We start from the raw sequence: 14,209 nt of genomic DNA on the forward strand, positions 1-14,209 counted from the left end.
TGCATCACTCATCATCAAATCATAATGCACATTGTTTCAATTATATCCAATGTGCACAAAAATTGCCTGGTTTCAGTTTTTCAAAGCTTAAAAACTAAACATAAATTCTGAACAAAGCATGTCAGTAATGTGTATCAAGAAACGTGATCCCTACATAAAATGAAAACTCAATCAGATCAGACAACATTTCAAGGTTACCATTGTTGCAAAAAATGTTCCGTTCTTTCTGACAAGCTGAAGGATGAATTTAATACATTGCTCCATGACACATCACTTATTTCAAAATTGTTATTTATATTTTTCCAGTGATCAATTGATTAGGCTATAAAGAAAAAAACTGATTTTTTGTACAATTTCATTTAACCTTTATTGACACAATATGTCATTGCAAAACAAAACTTTACATGTCAAACTTTAATAAACATAAAACAAAACACAACTTTCATTGGCTAAACAACAAAGAATCATTGGTTTCCTCTGAGATGCATGATGGACATTCAAGTACATCTTCTGATGGATCCATCGCCACAGATGACCCACAGCCTCCCCAAATCGTAGGTCACATGTTTGTGGTTGTTGGGACAGACAACAATCCTTTGCCATCCTGTGCCAGCGGGATTTGATGGAGAGACTCCGACTCTATAAAAGATAAGTGATAAGATAATGGTTTCTAATAAATGAAAATCATTCTTGAATTTTACCTTTGCTCATATTTAACAGTTTTATTAAACAAAACAAGCTTTCAGTGCTATTTTCAGCTCACCTTTGCATCAAAGACCCCTGATAGTCAACACCATAGACGCTGCCGTCAGTTGCAACTTCGACCATAGACAGAGTTCCATTAACAGCATCCCAAAAAGCTGACCCACCACAGGAAGAACCCGTCACATTCTGAGAAACACAACAAGATGCAAACAACTCACTTGACTAAAACTGATTACTCCTCAGGCTTTTCCTTTTTGTTCAAACTCTTCCACTCTTACCCTTTTGAGGAGCACGTTCTCTTGAGAGTTCACCCCCCAACAGCTGTATGGGCCACAGCTGTAGTACTTCAGCCTTCCTGTGATTTGTGTCCAAGGAATAATTCCAGATGGCCCATTGCTGTTAACATCCTTATTAAAGCAGAAGATGTCGTCTATTGGAGTAACACCTGCAACAATCTCACTTCCAGCATCCACCTGCTTTAAACCTCCTGACAGTAAAAATAAAGAGATTGAAGGGAGAAGTCAGACAAAATATGGACAGATAAGAAAATCTGCATTCAGCATCTTGAGTTTAATTTTCATTATTATTATTATTATTTTACCTTGAATCTGCCTAAAGTTTCCGCTCAGAAACTTGAAGACGATGTTTGTTGGACTCACTCCTAACTGTCCAGCCGGTCCAACAGTAATGTGCTTCAGTGATGCATTTATTCTTGTAAAACTGTTTCCCAGAAATAGGAAAGCTTCATTGTCATTGTTGACTCCACCCACTAAGCCTAATCCAGCATCAATCTGCTTCAGGGTACCAGGAATCACTTCACACTCTAAAGCTATGGAAATATTTGGGTTGGATTCATTTGAATTATTCTGCAACTGTTAGTATCATGATATGATTCTGAATCCCCAAACACACATTCATCATTTACCTCGAGTATAAAGAATCTGGCAGCTGAAGAGTAGCAGGATGCACTGACAAGCTTTCATTGTGCTGCAACACAGAGTATTTGTCTCGTCATATACATACACAGAAATCAAATGTCCATGATGTTAAGTCTTCTTAAATTCTACATAACATAAACGAACAAATAAACCAGCATAATTATTTAGTTTGAAACGAAACCAACCTTTTCTTGATCTTAGACTTGTCAGCTGGTTTCAGCAGTCCTCTTCTCACAACCACAATGTTTGGAGATGCTGGTGAATGACTGCTAGGTTGGTTTTTATAGTTGTAGTTTGTTTCCTGATCAGGGAAGGGAAACTCCTGCTGTACAGAATTATGCAGTGGATCAAGATCTTCTGCTGGGCGGAGAAGAATTTGGGCAGAACTCTGATGTCACTTATGAACTTAGAATGTTCATTGACTGAATAGTTTTTGTCTCCACATGTGCACACATTTTCCCTCATGCTATTGTCACACTCCTCAGATTTAAAAAAGTGAAAGCATACAAAATTTTGTTACATAACTATTATGCAAATGAAACAGGTTAAGAAAATTCTTATGAAACAATTACAGAGAAAAACATTTCCTTATGTTTTAAAATAACACTAACAATGCTTCTGATAAGATCTGTTCAGCTTTGATTTTCCAGTACTCTCTCTCTCTCTTTGTCTGTGTGTGTGTGTGTGTGTGTGTGTGTGTGTGTGTGTGTGTGTGTGTGTGTGTGTGTGTGTGTGTGTGTGTGTGTGTGTGTTTTAAGGAAATCAATTATTATTTTATTCAGCAAGAATTAAACTGATCAAAAGTGACACTTTACACTGTAACATGCATCATAGTTTCAACAAAAATATTAAGCACCACAAATGTTTTCAAAATTCATGATAAGAAAAATCGTACCATCGTATCATGCCATTGTCATATTCCTATGATGCAATTGGAATTTTTTATGTGTTTGGTAAGAACATATTATACTTAATATTACCTGGTATGAGGTTGTTTAATATAAAAAGGAACATAAAGCTCACTTGAAACCTAACAATGACACGAAAACCTTGCCTTCTGCGGTAAAGTCACTCTGAAGTAGCGTAATAAAATTTCAAAGAATTGAAAGGAAATTACATAAGTGAATTTATAATAATAATAAGTGAACCAACACTAAGATGATGCACTTACAATAGATTTTTTGGGGGCAGAAATATGAAACTTATAATTGTATAAAAGCAATTAAATGAATCTTTTAAAGTTGAACATTTGGATATAACTACACAGAAAAGGTTAGTAAGTGATTTTTCCACAATAAAATCATGTTAACACACGTTGTTTACATCTTGTGGTTGTACTATTAAAATATTTAGGGATTGGACCCATTCGCTTCCATTGTAAATGCCTCATGATAGCCCCAGATCCCCACAAAAGTGAGTCATTATTGCACATAGTCTGTTATTGCATTAAGCCCAGGTGTTACAGCTTTATCTGTGTGTATGTTATGTGTGTTGTTTGCCTGTAAATATGAGTAAACATGATTTTACAAGAGCCACACAACACAAAAATTCCACTGAGCTTGTTTGGTGTCATATTTAAGAGTCTTTTATATGAGTAATGGACACGGCTTGACGGTTATGTTTTTAGTTGTGTAATTTCACTTTATTTGTTTCACGTGTTCACATGCTGCACGTTTTCATATTGTTTTGTGTAGTGTACACTTTTGAACAGTTTGCTGTAAGTCTGGAAGCTACTGATGGCAGTATGTTGGAGCCTTATAAAGTTAAGCTCAAAAATAGTCAAAGCACTGAAAACGTATTTTATTAATGAAGCCATCCGATATGGACAAAATAATATTTAATGTTAAAAAGATTGAATAAGAAATTATTTGATTACTGATCGATTACACAACAAGGTTTTGTACTGTAAAAAAAACAGATCTCACTCAAATTACAATTCTCCCGCTGTTTATTTTGCTGACATGTTGCAAAACATTGAGTTTGGAAAACAAATCTTTAATCTGTGTTGCACAAACGCTATACATAAATTACTATACAACATTAAAAATCATATTCTTTATGTAAATGAGATATTTTACAGTATCTAATATCTAAAAACCATGGCTCATGGCTGCATTTATTTGAAAAAAAAAAGCAATAAAGTGAAATATTATTACAGTTTAAAAGTGTTCCTATTTTAATTTGTTAAAATTTAATTTATTCTTGTGATGGAAAGGCTGAGTTTTCTCAGCCATTACTCCAGTCTTCACATGATCCTGCAGAAATCATTCTGATAAGTGGATTTTGTGCTCAGGAAACATTTCTTATTATGAATTTTGAAAACAGTTGAAAACAAATAAATGTAATGCTTGCTGAATAAAAGAATAATTGAGAGCGAGACAGAGACAGAGACACATGACACAGCCATGTGTGGGCAGTTGTGTAATGAACAGGTGAGTACTGGAAAAACAGACCAGATGAGAAGCGGGTTTAGTGTTATTTAAAAACAAGAAAACAACATGAACCTGTTACTTGAACAATACTTATGTAATGAACTAATTACCTGCATCCTTTCACATTCTTTTCAAATTCTTTCACATTCTTTTTTTTAGACAGTCTGCTGGCCCGTCATCAAGTACTTCGTTTCACTTTCCCTCAATCCAGTCGCACTGGCACAGGCTGTACAAGAACTAACCACAGAAACGAAAAGAAAACACAGGCTGTGTTTGAAATCGCCCCCTGAACCCTCCTTCACGATTCCCTACATTGCTCCACTAATATAGTCCACTTGAAGGAGTGAATGAAAACGAGTGAGGGAATTTGGACACTGAATGCACCGGAAGGGGTGCCACTTTTGCATAGTTTGTGCTTGCTGTTTAATAACCATTTGAAACTTAGCAAACAGTGAGCTCCAGTAGTAAGATGAAAAGATTGATCTTGAACTCTGTCATGGAAACTAGCATGTATAAACTTTAATTAAGCAATTTAATAATCAAGCAAAAAAGGAATTTATATGTCACGGTATACTGTGTTTTCATGGACTTTTAGTTTGTATTCATTAGTTCCTGTTTTCCTTTGTTTAGTTTTCCTGACACTCTTTAGTTGCTATGGCTATTTCAGATGTACATCGTCAATTATTATGTTTGCATTAGTACTCAAGTTCCTTTGGTTCCTCAGTTCTTTGTTGGTTTCTGTTTGTGTTTGGTACACCCTGTTACCCATGTAGGACTACGCTGTCTTGATGTTCTCATTAAATATCTTCATATTGGAACTTGACTAGTCTTCATCTTTGGGACTTTCATTACGTGAAAGAACAACCGACCGTTAAAATGAACTTAGCAGCAGAGTTTGCTACGTTGGCCAGGAGAGACCTCAATCTCTTGGACTATACCCATCAATTCTGCCACCTAGCCATTCATTCACCGTATGATAATGAAACCATCAAATCACTGTATTGATTAACTACCATCAAGTAGACCTCCCAGACATGCAGGGACTCAGCTGGAAGGATGCGATTCTGATATGTCTGGAGAGAGTCTACCCCTGATCTATACCACAGCCAGACCCAGAGCCCAGCCCACCATCACCCTGCACTGTGGAGATTTCGCCCGAGCCCCCCCGCAGACGGAGAGCGTCCGCCCGGCGTGAGGAAGCAGCCTGTGACGACAGCACCAACCACTGCCCCGAAGCCGATGCCCCAATGTGAGTCTGACCAGGGGTGTGAACTACTGTGGCAGGGGGAATGGATTTGGACACGGAGAACTGGTTAATAGACTGGGACACCGAGATACTGTCTCCCTCCCTGAATTAACTGTGCCTTCATCTGTGAAGTAACAACAGATAAGCAGTTCTGTCATCATACAAACCCTTTACAGATAAGGGTTTGGTCCAGATGATCAATCTTGATAAAACTGTTGACAGATACTTTTTGTTTATGTACAGTACATGTACACATGATTTTAAAGAAGAGCCACTTGACACAAAAATGCCACTGAACTTGTTTGGGTCTTAAAGAAGCAATGAACATGGCTTTATGATTATGTATTTAGTTGTGTAATTTCATTTTTCTTATTTCTTTCACGCATTTACATCACATGCTGCACGTTTTCATATTGTTTCGTGTAGAGTGTGCCAGGCAATGGCTGTTGAGGTGGCAGACACTTTTGAACAGTTTGTTGGAAGTCTGGAAGCTGACAATTCTCCTGCCGTTTATTTTGCTGACATGTTGTAAAACATTGAGTATGGAAAACAAATCTTTAATCTGTGGTGTGCAAACGCTATACATGAATGACTGTACATTAAAAATCATATTCTTAAGTAAGTTGGATACAGTAAATAATATCTAAAAACCCATAAGAACTAAAGAAGTTAGTTCTAGATTGATCTTGAACTCTGTCATGGAAACTAGCATGTATAAACTTTAATTAAGCAATTTAATAATCAAGCAAAAAAGGAATTTATACCTGTATGTGTCACGGTATACTGTGTTTTCATGGACTTTTAGTTTGTATTCATTAGTTCCTGTTTTCCTTTGTTTAGTTATCCTGACACTCTTTAGTTGCTATGGCTATTGATATGATTAGTTATTTCAGTTCAGCTGTATATTGTCAATTATTATGTTTGCATACTTAAGTTCCTTTGGTTCCTCAGTTCTTTGTTGGTTTCTGTTTGTGTTTGGTACACCCTGTTACCCATGTAGGACTACGCTGTCTTGATGTTCTCATTAAATATCTTCATATTGGAACTTGACTAGTCTTCATCTTTGAGACTTTCATTACGTGAAAGAACAACCGACCGTTAAAATGAACTTAGCAGCAGAGTTTGCTACGTTGGCCAGGAGAGACCTCAATCTCTTGGACTATACCCATCAATTCTTCCACCTAGCCATTCATTCACCGTATGATAATGAAACCATCAAATCACTGTATTGGATCAAGGTTAACTACAACCATCAAGTAGACCTCCCAGACATGCAAGGACTCAGCTGGAAGGATGCGATTCTGATATGTCTGGAGAGAGTCTACCCCTGATCTATACCACAGCCAGACCCAGAGCCCAGCCCACCATCACCCTGCACTGTGGAGATTTCGCCCGAGCCCCCCCGCAGACGGAGAGCGTCCGCCCGGCGTGAGGAAGCAGCCTGTGACGACAGCACCAACCACTGCCCCGAAGCCGATGCCCCAATGTGAGTCTGACCAGGGGTGTGAACTACTGTGGCAGGGGAATGGATTTGGACACGGAGAACTGGTTAATAGACTGGGACACTGAGATACTGTCTCCCTCCCTGAATTAACTGTGCCTTCATCTGTGAAGTAACAACAGATAAACAGTTCTGTCATCATACAAACCCTTTACAGATAAGGGTTTGGTCCAGATGATCAATCTTGATAAAACTGTTGACAGATACTTTTTGTTTATGTACAGTACATGTACACATGATTTTAAAGAAGAGCCAATTGACACAAAAATGCCACTGAACTTGTTTAGTGTTGTTGTTTTTTTTGTTGTTGTTGTTTTTTTTGAGTCTTAAAGAAGCATTTTAAATTAGCAATGAACATGGCTTTATGATTATGCATTTAGTTGTGTAATTTTCTTTCTTTCTTATTTCTTTCACGTATTTACCTCACATGCTGCACGTTTTCATATTGTTTCGTGTAGAGTGTGCCAGGCAATGGCTGTTGAGGTGGCAGACACTTTTGATCAGTTTGATGGAAGTCTGGAAACTGACAATTCTCCCGCCGTTTATTTTGCTGACATGTTGTAAAACATTGAGTATGGAAAACAAATCTTTAATCTGTGGTGCGCAAACGCTATACATGAATGACTGTACAACATTAAAAATCATATTCTTAAGTAACTTGGATGCAGTAAATGATATCTAAAAAGCTATTAGAACTAAACAACAATAAAAGTTTTTTCAGCAGCCATTACTTGATTTTTCTTAGTATGAATTTTGAAAACATTTGTGGTGCTTAATATTTTTGTCGAAACTATGATGCATGTTCCAATGTAAAGGTGTCACTTTTGATCAGTTTAATGCTTGATAAATAAAATATTAATTGATTTCCTTAAAACACACACACACACACACACACACAGAGAGAGAGAGAGAGAGAGAGAGAGAGAGAGAGAGAGAGAGAGAGAGAGTGAGTACTGGAAAAATCTAAGCTGAACAGACCATATCAGAAGCATTGTTAGTGTTATAAGGAAATGTTTTTCTCTGTAATTGTTGTTTCATAAGAATCTTCTTAACCTGTTTCATTTTCATAATAGTTATGTAATTAAATAATTACTTTCACTTTCTTAAATCTGAGGTAATCAGTTACATAAAGTGTAAGTTAAGAAATTCAGTTTAAGCAAGCAGAACTGGCAGATTTTTATTCTGTACTCATACATTTTTATTTATCTTAACTTGAAATATTTTATTAAGCTAATTCATACATTTAACTTAAAATGATCATGTTGCTGGTGTGAGTGAGGACTAAAGAGGAGCCGGAGGAAAGGAGGACCCCGATGAAACCGAATGGGTGGTGGGATGAGGCCCGGTGGAGCCGGAAGGACGGCACTCCCAGGAGGAGCCGAGGGAGCAAGCAACCATGGTGGAGCTGACCAATCGACGGGCCGAGGTGGAATAATGGGCTCAGAGGTCCAAGATGGAGCCAGTGGATCCAGAGACGGGGCCGAGGATCTGTCTGGAGTCGATAAATAAGGAGGGAGTGGGAGGCTAGGTGGGGCCATTAGCAATGAGGGAGACTTGGTCGACAAAACAGACACTGGGTGCTTCTCATTTCTTATTTGTGCATCCTCGTTTCCTTTCCTCGCGTCTCAGCTCCACGCCCTGTAGGATGCGAGGGAAGGCTGCAAGGAAAGAAAAGGAGGATGGAGGAATCGAATGTAACTTTTTTTATACATTGGAATACTTGATCACGCGAGCGTCACTTCACCGCATCATCAGCAGCGCTCAAAGGATCTGCCCTTATGTTGTTGAAGTTTGTTTATTTAAAGGGACTATGTGTAGCTTTTTAGGTATTTTATTATCTAAAATCAGTATTTTTATTCATAAATATGCCCTCAATGGTGTACAAATACCTATGCCAATGATCAGACTAATCCTCGTAAACGAAGAATTTATTATCTTTATATACATGGGACGGGTAAGTCCACGGAGGCTTCCATGTAGTTCCGCCATCTTGAAAAACTATAATAGCAGAGAGGGACAAAAAGTACTAGGCCAACGCGTTTCCACAACGCGTTTTCGTTCAGAACCAGCGTCACGTGACTGAAGCCAGCAGAAGCGGAGGAGCAGAGCAGTGAGAGGCGCTTGTCACTGCACCGGCAAGTTTAAAAGGCTGCACTGCACGGTTATTTATACACCGTTCATTCATACATATGCTGAGTCACAGGATAAGGAGTCCTCGTCGTCGAAAAAGTTCAAAATAGACCGTAAAAGGAAACGTGACCGGAGATTACAAAAACAAGGGTTAATGTCTGGATAGCTAACGCAGGAGAAAGCTTTCAAAAGAGACGCTGAAGTTTCCTGCTTTCTTCTCGACAGGTACAGTAAGTCAATGTTACGGCCTTAATTACAAGCTTTTTTTTCATTGCTTGGTTGTGTACTTTATCGCGAAGCAAAGAGGACATGGAGACTGACAGAATAGACAGAGCAGGTTACTTATGATATAAAAAAATCTCAGCTCTCAGATTCTGTCACTTTTATTACGAAATTCAAACAATATATAGGCCTACTGTTTTTGGCGCTTGTAAATGTGACGCGAGTCACGACGGATCCCTAGCGGCACGTGAACCGATCATCTCTAGCTAGTAAATAAACACAAATGAACAATGTTGAAAGATACAGTACAACTTACCGAAATGTATATTCCTCATACATTATATCGACCAATCAATCAAACAAATGGTAAACAGCTGGAGAACAATTATGTATGTCACAACATTTACCTCAGGAAAGCCATTTAATGACCATAATAAAGGCTAGCAGTTAGTTGGCTAGAAAAAAAGAGCTATAAAGAGTATTTTGCTAAATATGTGTACTATATTACATATTTATTATATTTGTATTTATATCATTAAATAAAGTTATTATAATAATAAAAAAAACGCATTATGTATCTTTCTGTATGTTTACAGCATTAGGTGAGTTGTTTTTTTCTTGAGAAAAATTAATGCCTATCTTGTGTAGATATCCCCCCCACCCCCCGCTCCTCCATAAATCTCACTCCAAGCAAAACTCAAAAGTTGGCAGCTATGTTATATAGACAGTAGAACATTTATAGTTAAAAGTTAAACAGACTCTTTGATGAATAGCAGCTATTGAGTAAAGTAACGATAGAGAAGGCTCTGATGATGATGATATCTAACAATGCACGTACTTCAAAAAATATAACGAGTAAAGAAGGCATTACTACTAATTACCATAGTTAATGTTTTTCACAGTCAGTAATTGATAACTAACAATCTTTTTTTCGTTGTTTCAAGTTTCAGTTTCACCAAGAAAAACTCGAAGTGCTATTATAAGACATCCTGTCATAGCTTTTTGGTACATAACAGCTACCGTAGATGCAACGCGCATTTGAAAAAGTGAGGCGCTGGAGAGCATTATTCATTTGAATGCAAAATACAATTTCACCACTAGATGGGAGAAATTCCTACACAGTGTCCCTTTAAGAAATTCATAATCAATAATAATAAAGCAAGATACCCTGTTGAAATATGTGAGATGTGTGGTTTATATAAACTGCAACGGTAAAGTATAAATTAAAATGATTGTGACCGATGTGAAGGGGGAGGAGAATTTATACATGCGTCACGTTTTAGTCGTTAAAACTCTTCCGCATAGGATACACCTGTGAATCCTCGCTCATGACTCCTTTGCAAGCCTCCTCACTCCTCGATCCTCGACTCCTCGCGGTGCAAATTAGAGAATTGAGATGTCCTTCAAGATGGCTGAGCTCGATCAGTTTCCGGGTCATAGGATGGAGGACGGAGGAGCGATGAGACGAGGAGGGATACTGAGAAGCACCCATGGTGCTGGGTTGGACAAGTGGCGATGAAGGAGACTTGCAGCTGAGCAGGACCCGTGGTGACGAAGGAGACCGGAGACTGGATGGGATCAACGGGGACTGGAGGTCCCAATCCTTTCCTCAAACTTGACTAAAACACCCTCTGGGACGGACGTTGTTGCCAGCTCTTGCTCTGGTCAGACTCCGTGATAAATTTGGGCTCACAATCTGGGTCTGCGGTGGGCTTTGACTCATAGTCCGTGGGAGTGGCGTGTGACTGGATGGGCTCTGGGTCAGGTGTGGATGCTGGGTGGTTGAGATCCTCCTTGTCCTACTGTAAAACAATTGCAGTTATTTTTCTTTAAATAAAAATAAATAAATAAAGCAAAAACATGGGTTACCATAAGGGATTTACAATGAAAATAAAAAGGGCCAAGTCGTAAACATTTATTTTAATAGTACAACCACAAGATGTAAACAAAAGGCGTTAACAAGATTTTAGTGTGAAGAAATACTTGCTAACCTTTTCTGTGAAAAGGGTAACACTTTACAATAAGGTCTAATTTGTTAACATTAGTTAATGTATTAACTAACATGAACTAACAATGAGAAATACATTTGTTACAGTATTTGTTAATCTTTGTTAATATTAGTTAATAAAAATACAATTGTTCATTGTTTTATCATGTTAGTTTACAGTACATTAACAAATGTTATCAAAAAGAACTTTTGATTTTAATAATGCATTAAACGTTTTAAGATTAAGAAAGATTAATAAATGCTGTAGAAGTATTGTTCATTCTTAGTTCATGTTAACTGAAGTAACCAATGAAACCCTAATGTAAAGTGTAATGTTATAATCAAATTTACAACTTCGTTGCCATGACAATACAACACCATACACTGCAAAAAAAAAAAAAGAAAAAAGATAATTATTGCTTTCAGATAAATATAAGCTTGATATTTCTTCTTTTAAATACCCTGAAGTCCGTTGTAAGTGCCTTCCCATTACCTTTTCTGATGCTTTTATGAATTCAGTTATGTAATTTCATTGCAATCCTTGTTAAATTGCATTACATTACTTCAGAATGACTTTAGAAGGTGAGGTTTTTATTTTCTTATTGGGTTTTAATTGAGGTTTACATTCAATTTATATTAAACAACCTTGTACCAGGTTTTAAGCATCACATGTTCTTCCCAAACATAAAAAAAAATCCAATTGCATCATAGGAATGTGACAATAGCATGAGGGCAAATGTGTGCACATGTGGAGACAAAAACTATTCAGTCAATGAACATTCTAAGTTCATAAGTGACATCAGAGTTCTGCCCAAATTCTTCTCCGCCCAGCAGAAGATCTTGATCCACTGCATAATTCTGTACAGCAGGAGTTTCCCTTCCCTGATCAGGAAACAAACTACAGCTATAAAAACCAACCTAGCAGTCATTCACCAGCATCTCCAAACATTGTGGTTGTGAGAAGAGGACTGCTGAAACCAGCTGACAAGTCTAAGATCAAGAAAAGGTTGGTTTCAAACAAAATAACTATGCTGGTTTGTTTATTTGTTCGTTTATGTTATGTAGAATTTAAGAAGACTTAACATCATGGACATTTGACTTCTGTTTATGTATATGACGAGACAAATACTCTGTGTTGCAGCACAATGAAAGCTTGTCAGTGCTTCCTGCTACTCTTCAGCTGCCAGATTCTTTATACTCGAGGTAAACGATGAATGTGTGTTTGGGGATTCAGAATCATATCCTGATACTAACAATTGCAGAATGATACAAATGAATCCAACCCAAATATTTCCATAGCTTTAGAGTGTGAAGTGATTCCTGGTACCCTGAAGCAGATTGATGCTGGATTAGGCTCGGTGGGTGGAGTCAACAATGACAGTGAAGTCTTCCTATTTTTGGGAAACAGTTTTACAAGAATAAATGCATCACTGAAGCACATTACTATTGGGCCGGCTGGACAGTTCGGAGTGAGTCCAGCAAACATCGTCTTCAAGTTTCAGAGTGGAATCTTCAGGCAGATTCAAGGTAAAAAAAAAAAAAAAGTAAAGAAAAAAGAAAATTAGCCTCAAAATGCTGAATGCAGATTATCTTATCTGTCCATATTTTGTCTGACTTTTCCTTTCAATCTCTTTATTTTAAGGAATATCAGGAGGTTTAAAGCAGGTGGATGCTGGAAGTGAGATTGTTGCAGGTGTTAATCCGATAGACGATGTCTTCTGCATTAACAAGGATACTAATAACAATGGGCCACCTGCAAATGCTGCTTGGACACAACTCTCAGGAGGAAGGCTGAAGTACTACAGCTGTGGCCCGTACAGCTGTTGGGGGGTGAACTTTACAGATAATGTCTTCCTCAAAAGGGTAAGAGCAAAATCCAGAGTGGAAGGGCTTGAACAACAAGAAAAATCATAAGTACACAGTATCAGACAAGTGAGTTGTTTGCATCTTGTTGTGTTTCTCAGAATGTGACGGGTTCTTCCTGTGGTGGGTCAGCTTTTTCGGAGATTGTTAATGGATCTTTGTCAATGGTCGAAGTAGCAACTGATGGCAGCGTCTATGGTGTCGACTCTCAGGGGTCTTTGATGCAAAGGTGAGCTGAAAATAGCACTGAAAGCATGTTTTAAGAAACCTTCTAAAATGAACAACAGTAAAATTGAATAATAATTTTTAGTTATTAGAAACCTCTCATTCTTATCTGTTTTAGAGTTGGAGTCTCTCCATCAAATCCCGCTGGCACAGGATGGCAAAGGATTGCTGCCTGTCCCTTTGGCCACAAACATGTGACCTACGATGTGGGGAGGCTGTGGGTCATCTGTATTGATGGATCCATCAGAAGATGTACTTGAATGTCCATCATGCATCTCAGAGGAACACAATGATCATTAAACGTAACCTGAAAATAAAGCTTTTTCTTTTCTTTTTTTTTTTCTGTTTAACTAATTAAAGTTGAATTTTGTTTTTATGCTCATTGAAGTTTAATGTATAGAGTTTTGTTGTGCATTGCTATATGTCAATAAAGTTTAAATGAAACTACACAAGAGTTGGACTGCTTTATACTCACCTTTTCTTCATAATCAACTGAAAATTAATTTTTTAAATGATTGTCATGAATCATGGAGAAATGCATCAGTTTGTCAGAAATAATTAAAAACTCTTTGCAACAATACACTTATCATTTTTGTCCTTTTGAGGGACTACATTTTTATGTGGATTAACCCCTGTATGTGCATTACTAACATATTTTATTTAGTATTTATGTTCAATTTTTAAGTTTTAAAAAACGTCAATCAAGCAATCTTAAACTCTTTTTGTCCATTGGGTATCAATGAAACCTGTTGCTTTATGATTGGATGATGAGTGATGCAGCTGGAGATGACAGAGATGGTTGTCAGGCAATCAATCACATAAAGGCTACTAGAAATGCGCCTCATTCACAACACACATGGTGAAGGTGGGAAGTTGCTAAATTACTCGGAAAAAAATGTGTATGTGTTTGCAGAGGCTCTAATTAGAGCTCAGTCACGAGGCATCTCATTATAAAAGCCT

At 37.6% G+C, this 14,209-nt stretch overlaps 2 protein-coding genes across 2 annotated transcripts; one reads left to right on the plus strand and one right to left on the minus strand.

The window, feature by feature from the left end:
• Positions 1 to 274: 274 nt before the first annotated feature.
• LOC309497898 (fish-egg lectin-like) lies at positions 275 to 2,024 on the minus strand. Its single transcript, XM_082168325.1, has 6 exons — positions 1,829 to 2,024; positions 1,631 to 1,692; positions 1,307 to 1,534; positions 984 to 1,192; positions 764 to 891; positions 275 to 639 (listed from the first exon to the last, which is right to left on the minus strand). The coding sequence occupies exons 2-6, from the start codon at positions 1,686 to 1,688 to the stop codon at positions 498 to 500; spliced, it is 765 nt and encodes a 254-aa protein (XP_082024451.1). The 5' UTR covers positions 1,689 to 1,692; positions 1,829 to 2,024; the 3' UTR covers positions 275 to 497.
• Positions 2,025 to 12,074: 10,050 nt separating this feature from the next.
• On the plus strand, positions 12,075 to 13,701 carry LOC309497832 (fish-egg lectin-like). The gene is made up of 6 exons (XM_082168157.1): positions 12,075 to 12,167; positions 12,303 to 12,364; positions 12,461 to 12,688; positions 12,804 to 13,024; positions 13,126 to 13,253; positions 13,368 to 13,701. Exons 2-6 carry the CDS (start codon positions 12,307 to 12,309, stop codon positions 13,507 to 13,509), a joined length of 777 nt encoding a protein of 258 aa, XP_082024283.1. The 5' UTR covers positions 12,075 to 12,167; positions 12,303 to 12,306; the 3' UTR covers positions 13,510 to 13,701.
• The last annotated feature ends 508 nt before the right edge of the window (positions 13,702 to 14,209 follow it).

This window comes from Leuciscus leuciscus (genome assembly GCF_965113295.1).
Source record: "Leuciscus leuciscus genome assembly, chromosome: 4".
In the NCBI taxonomy this organism is placed as follows: domain Eukaryota; kingdom Metazoa; phylum Chordata; class Actinopteri; order Cypriniformes; family Leuciscidae; genus Leuciscus; species Leuciscus leuciscus.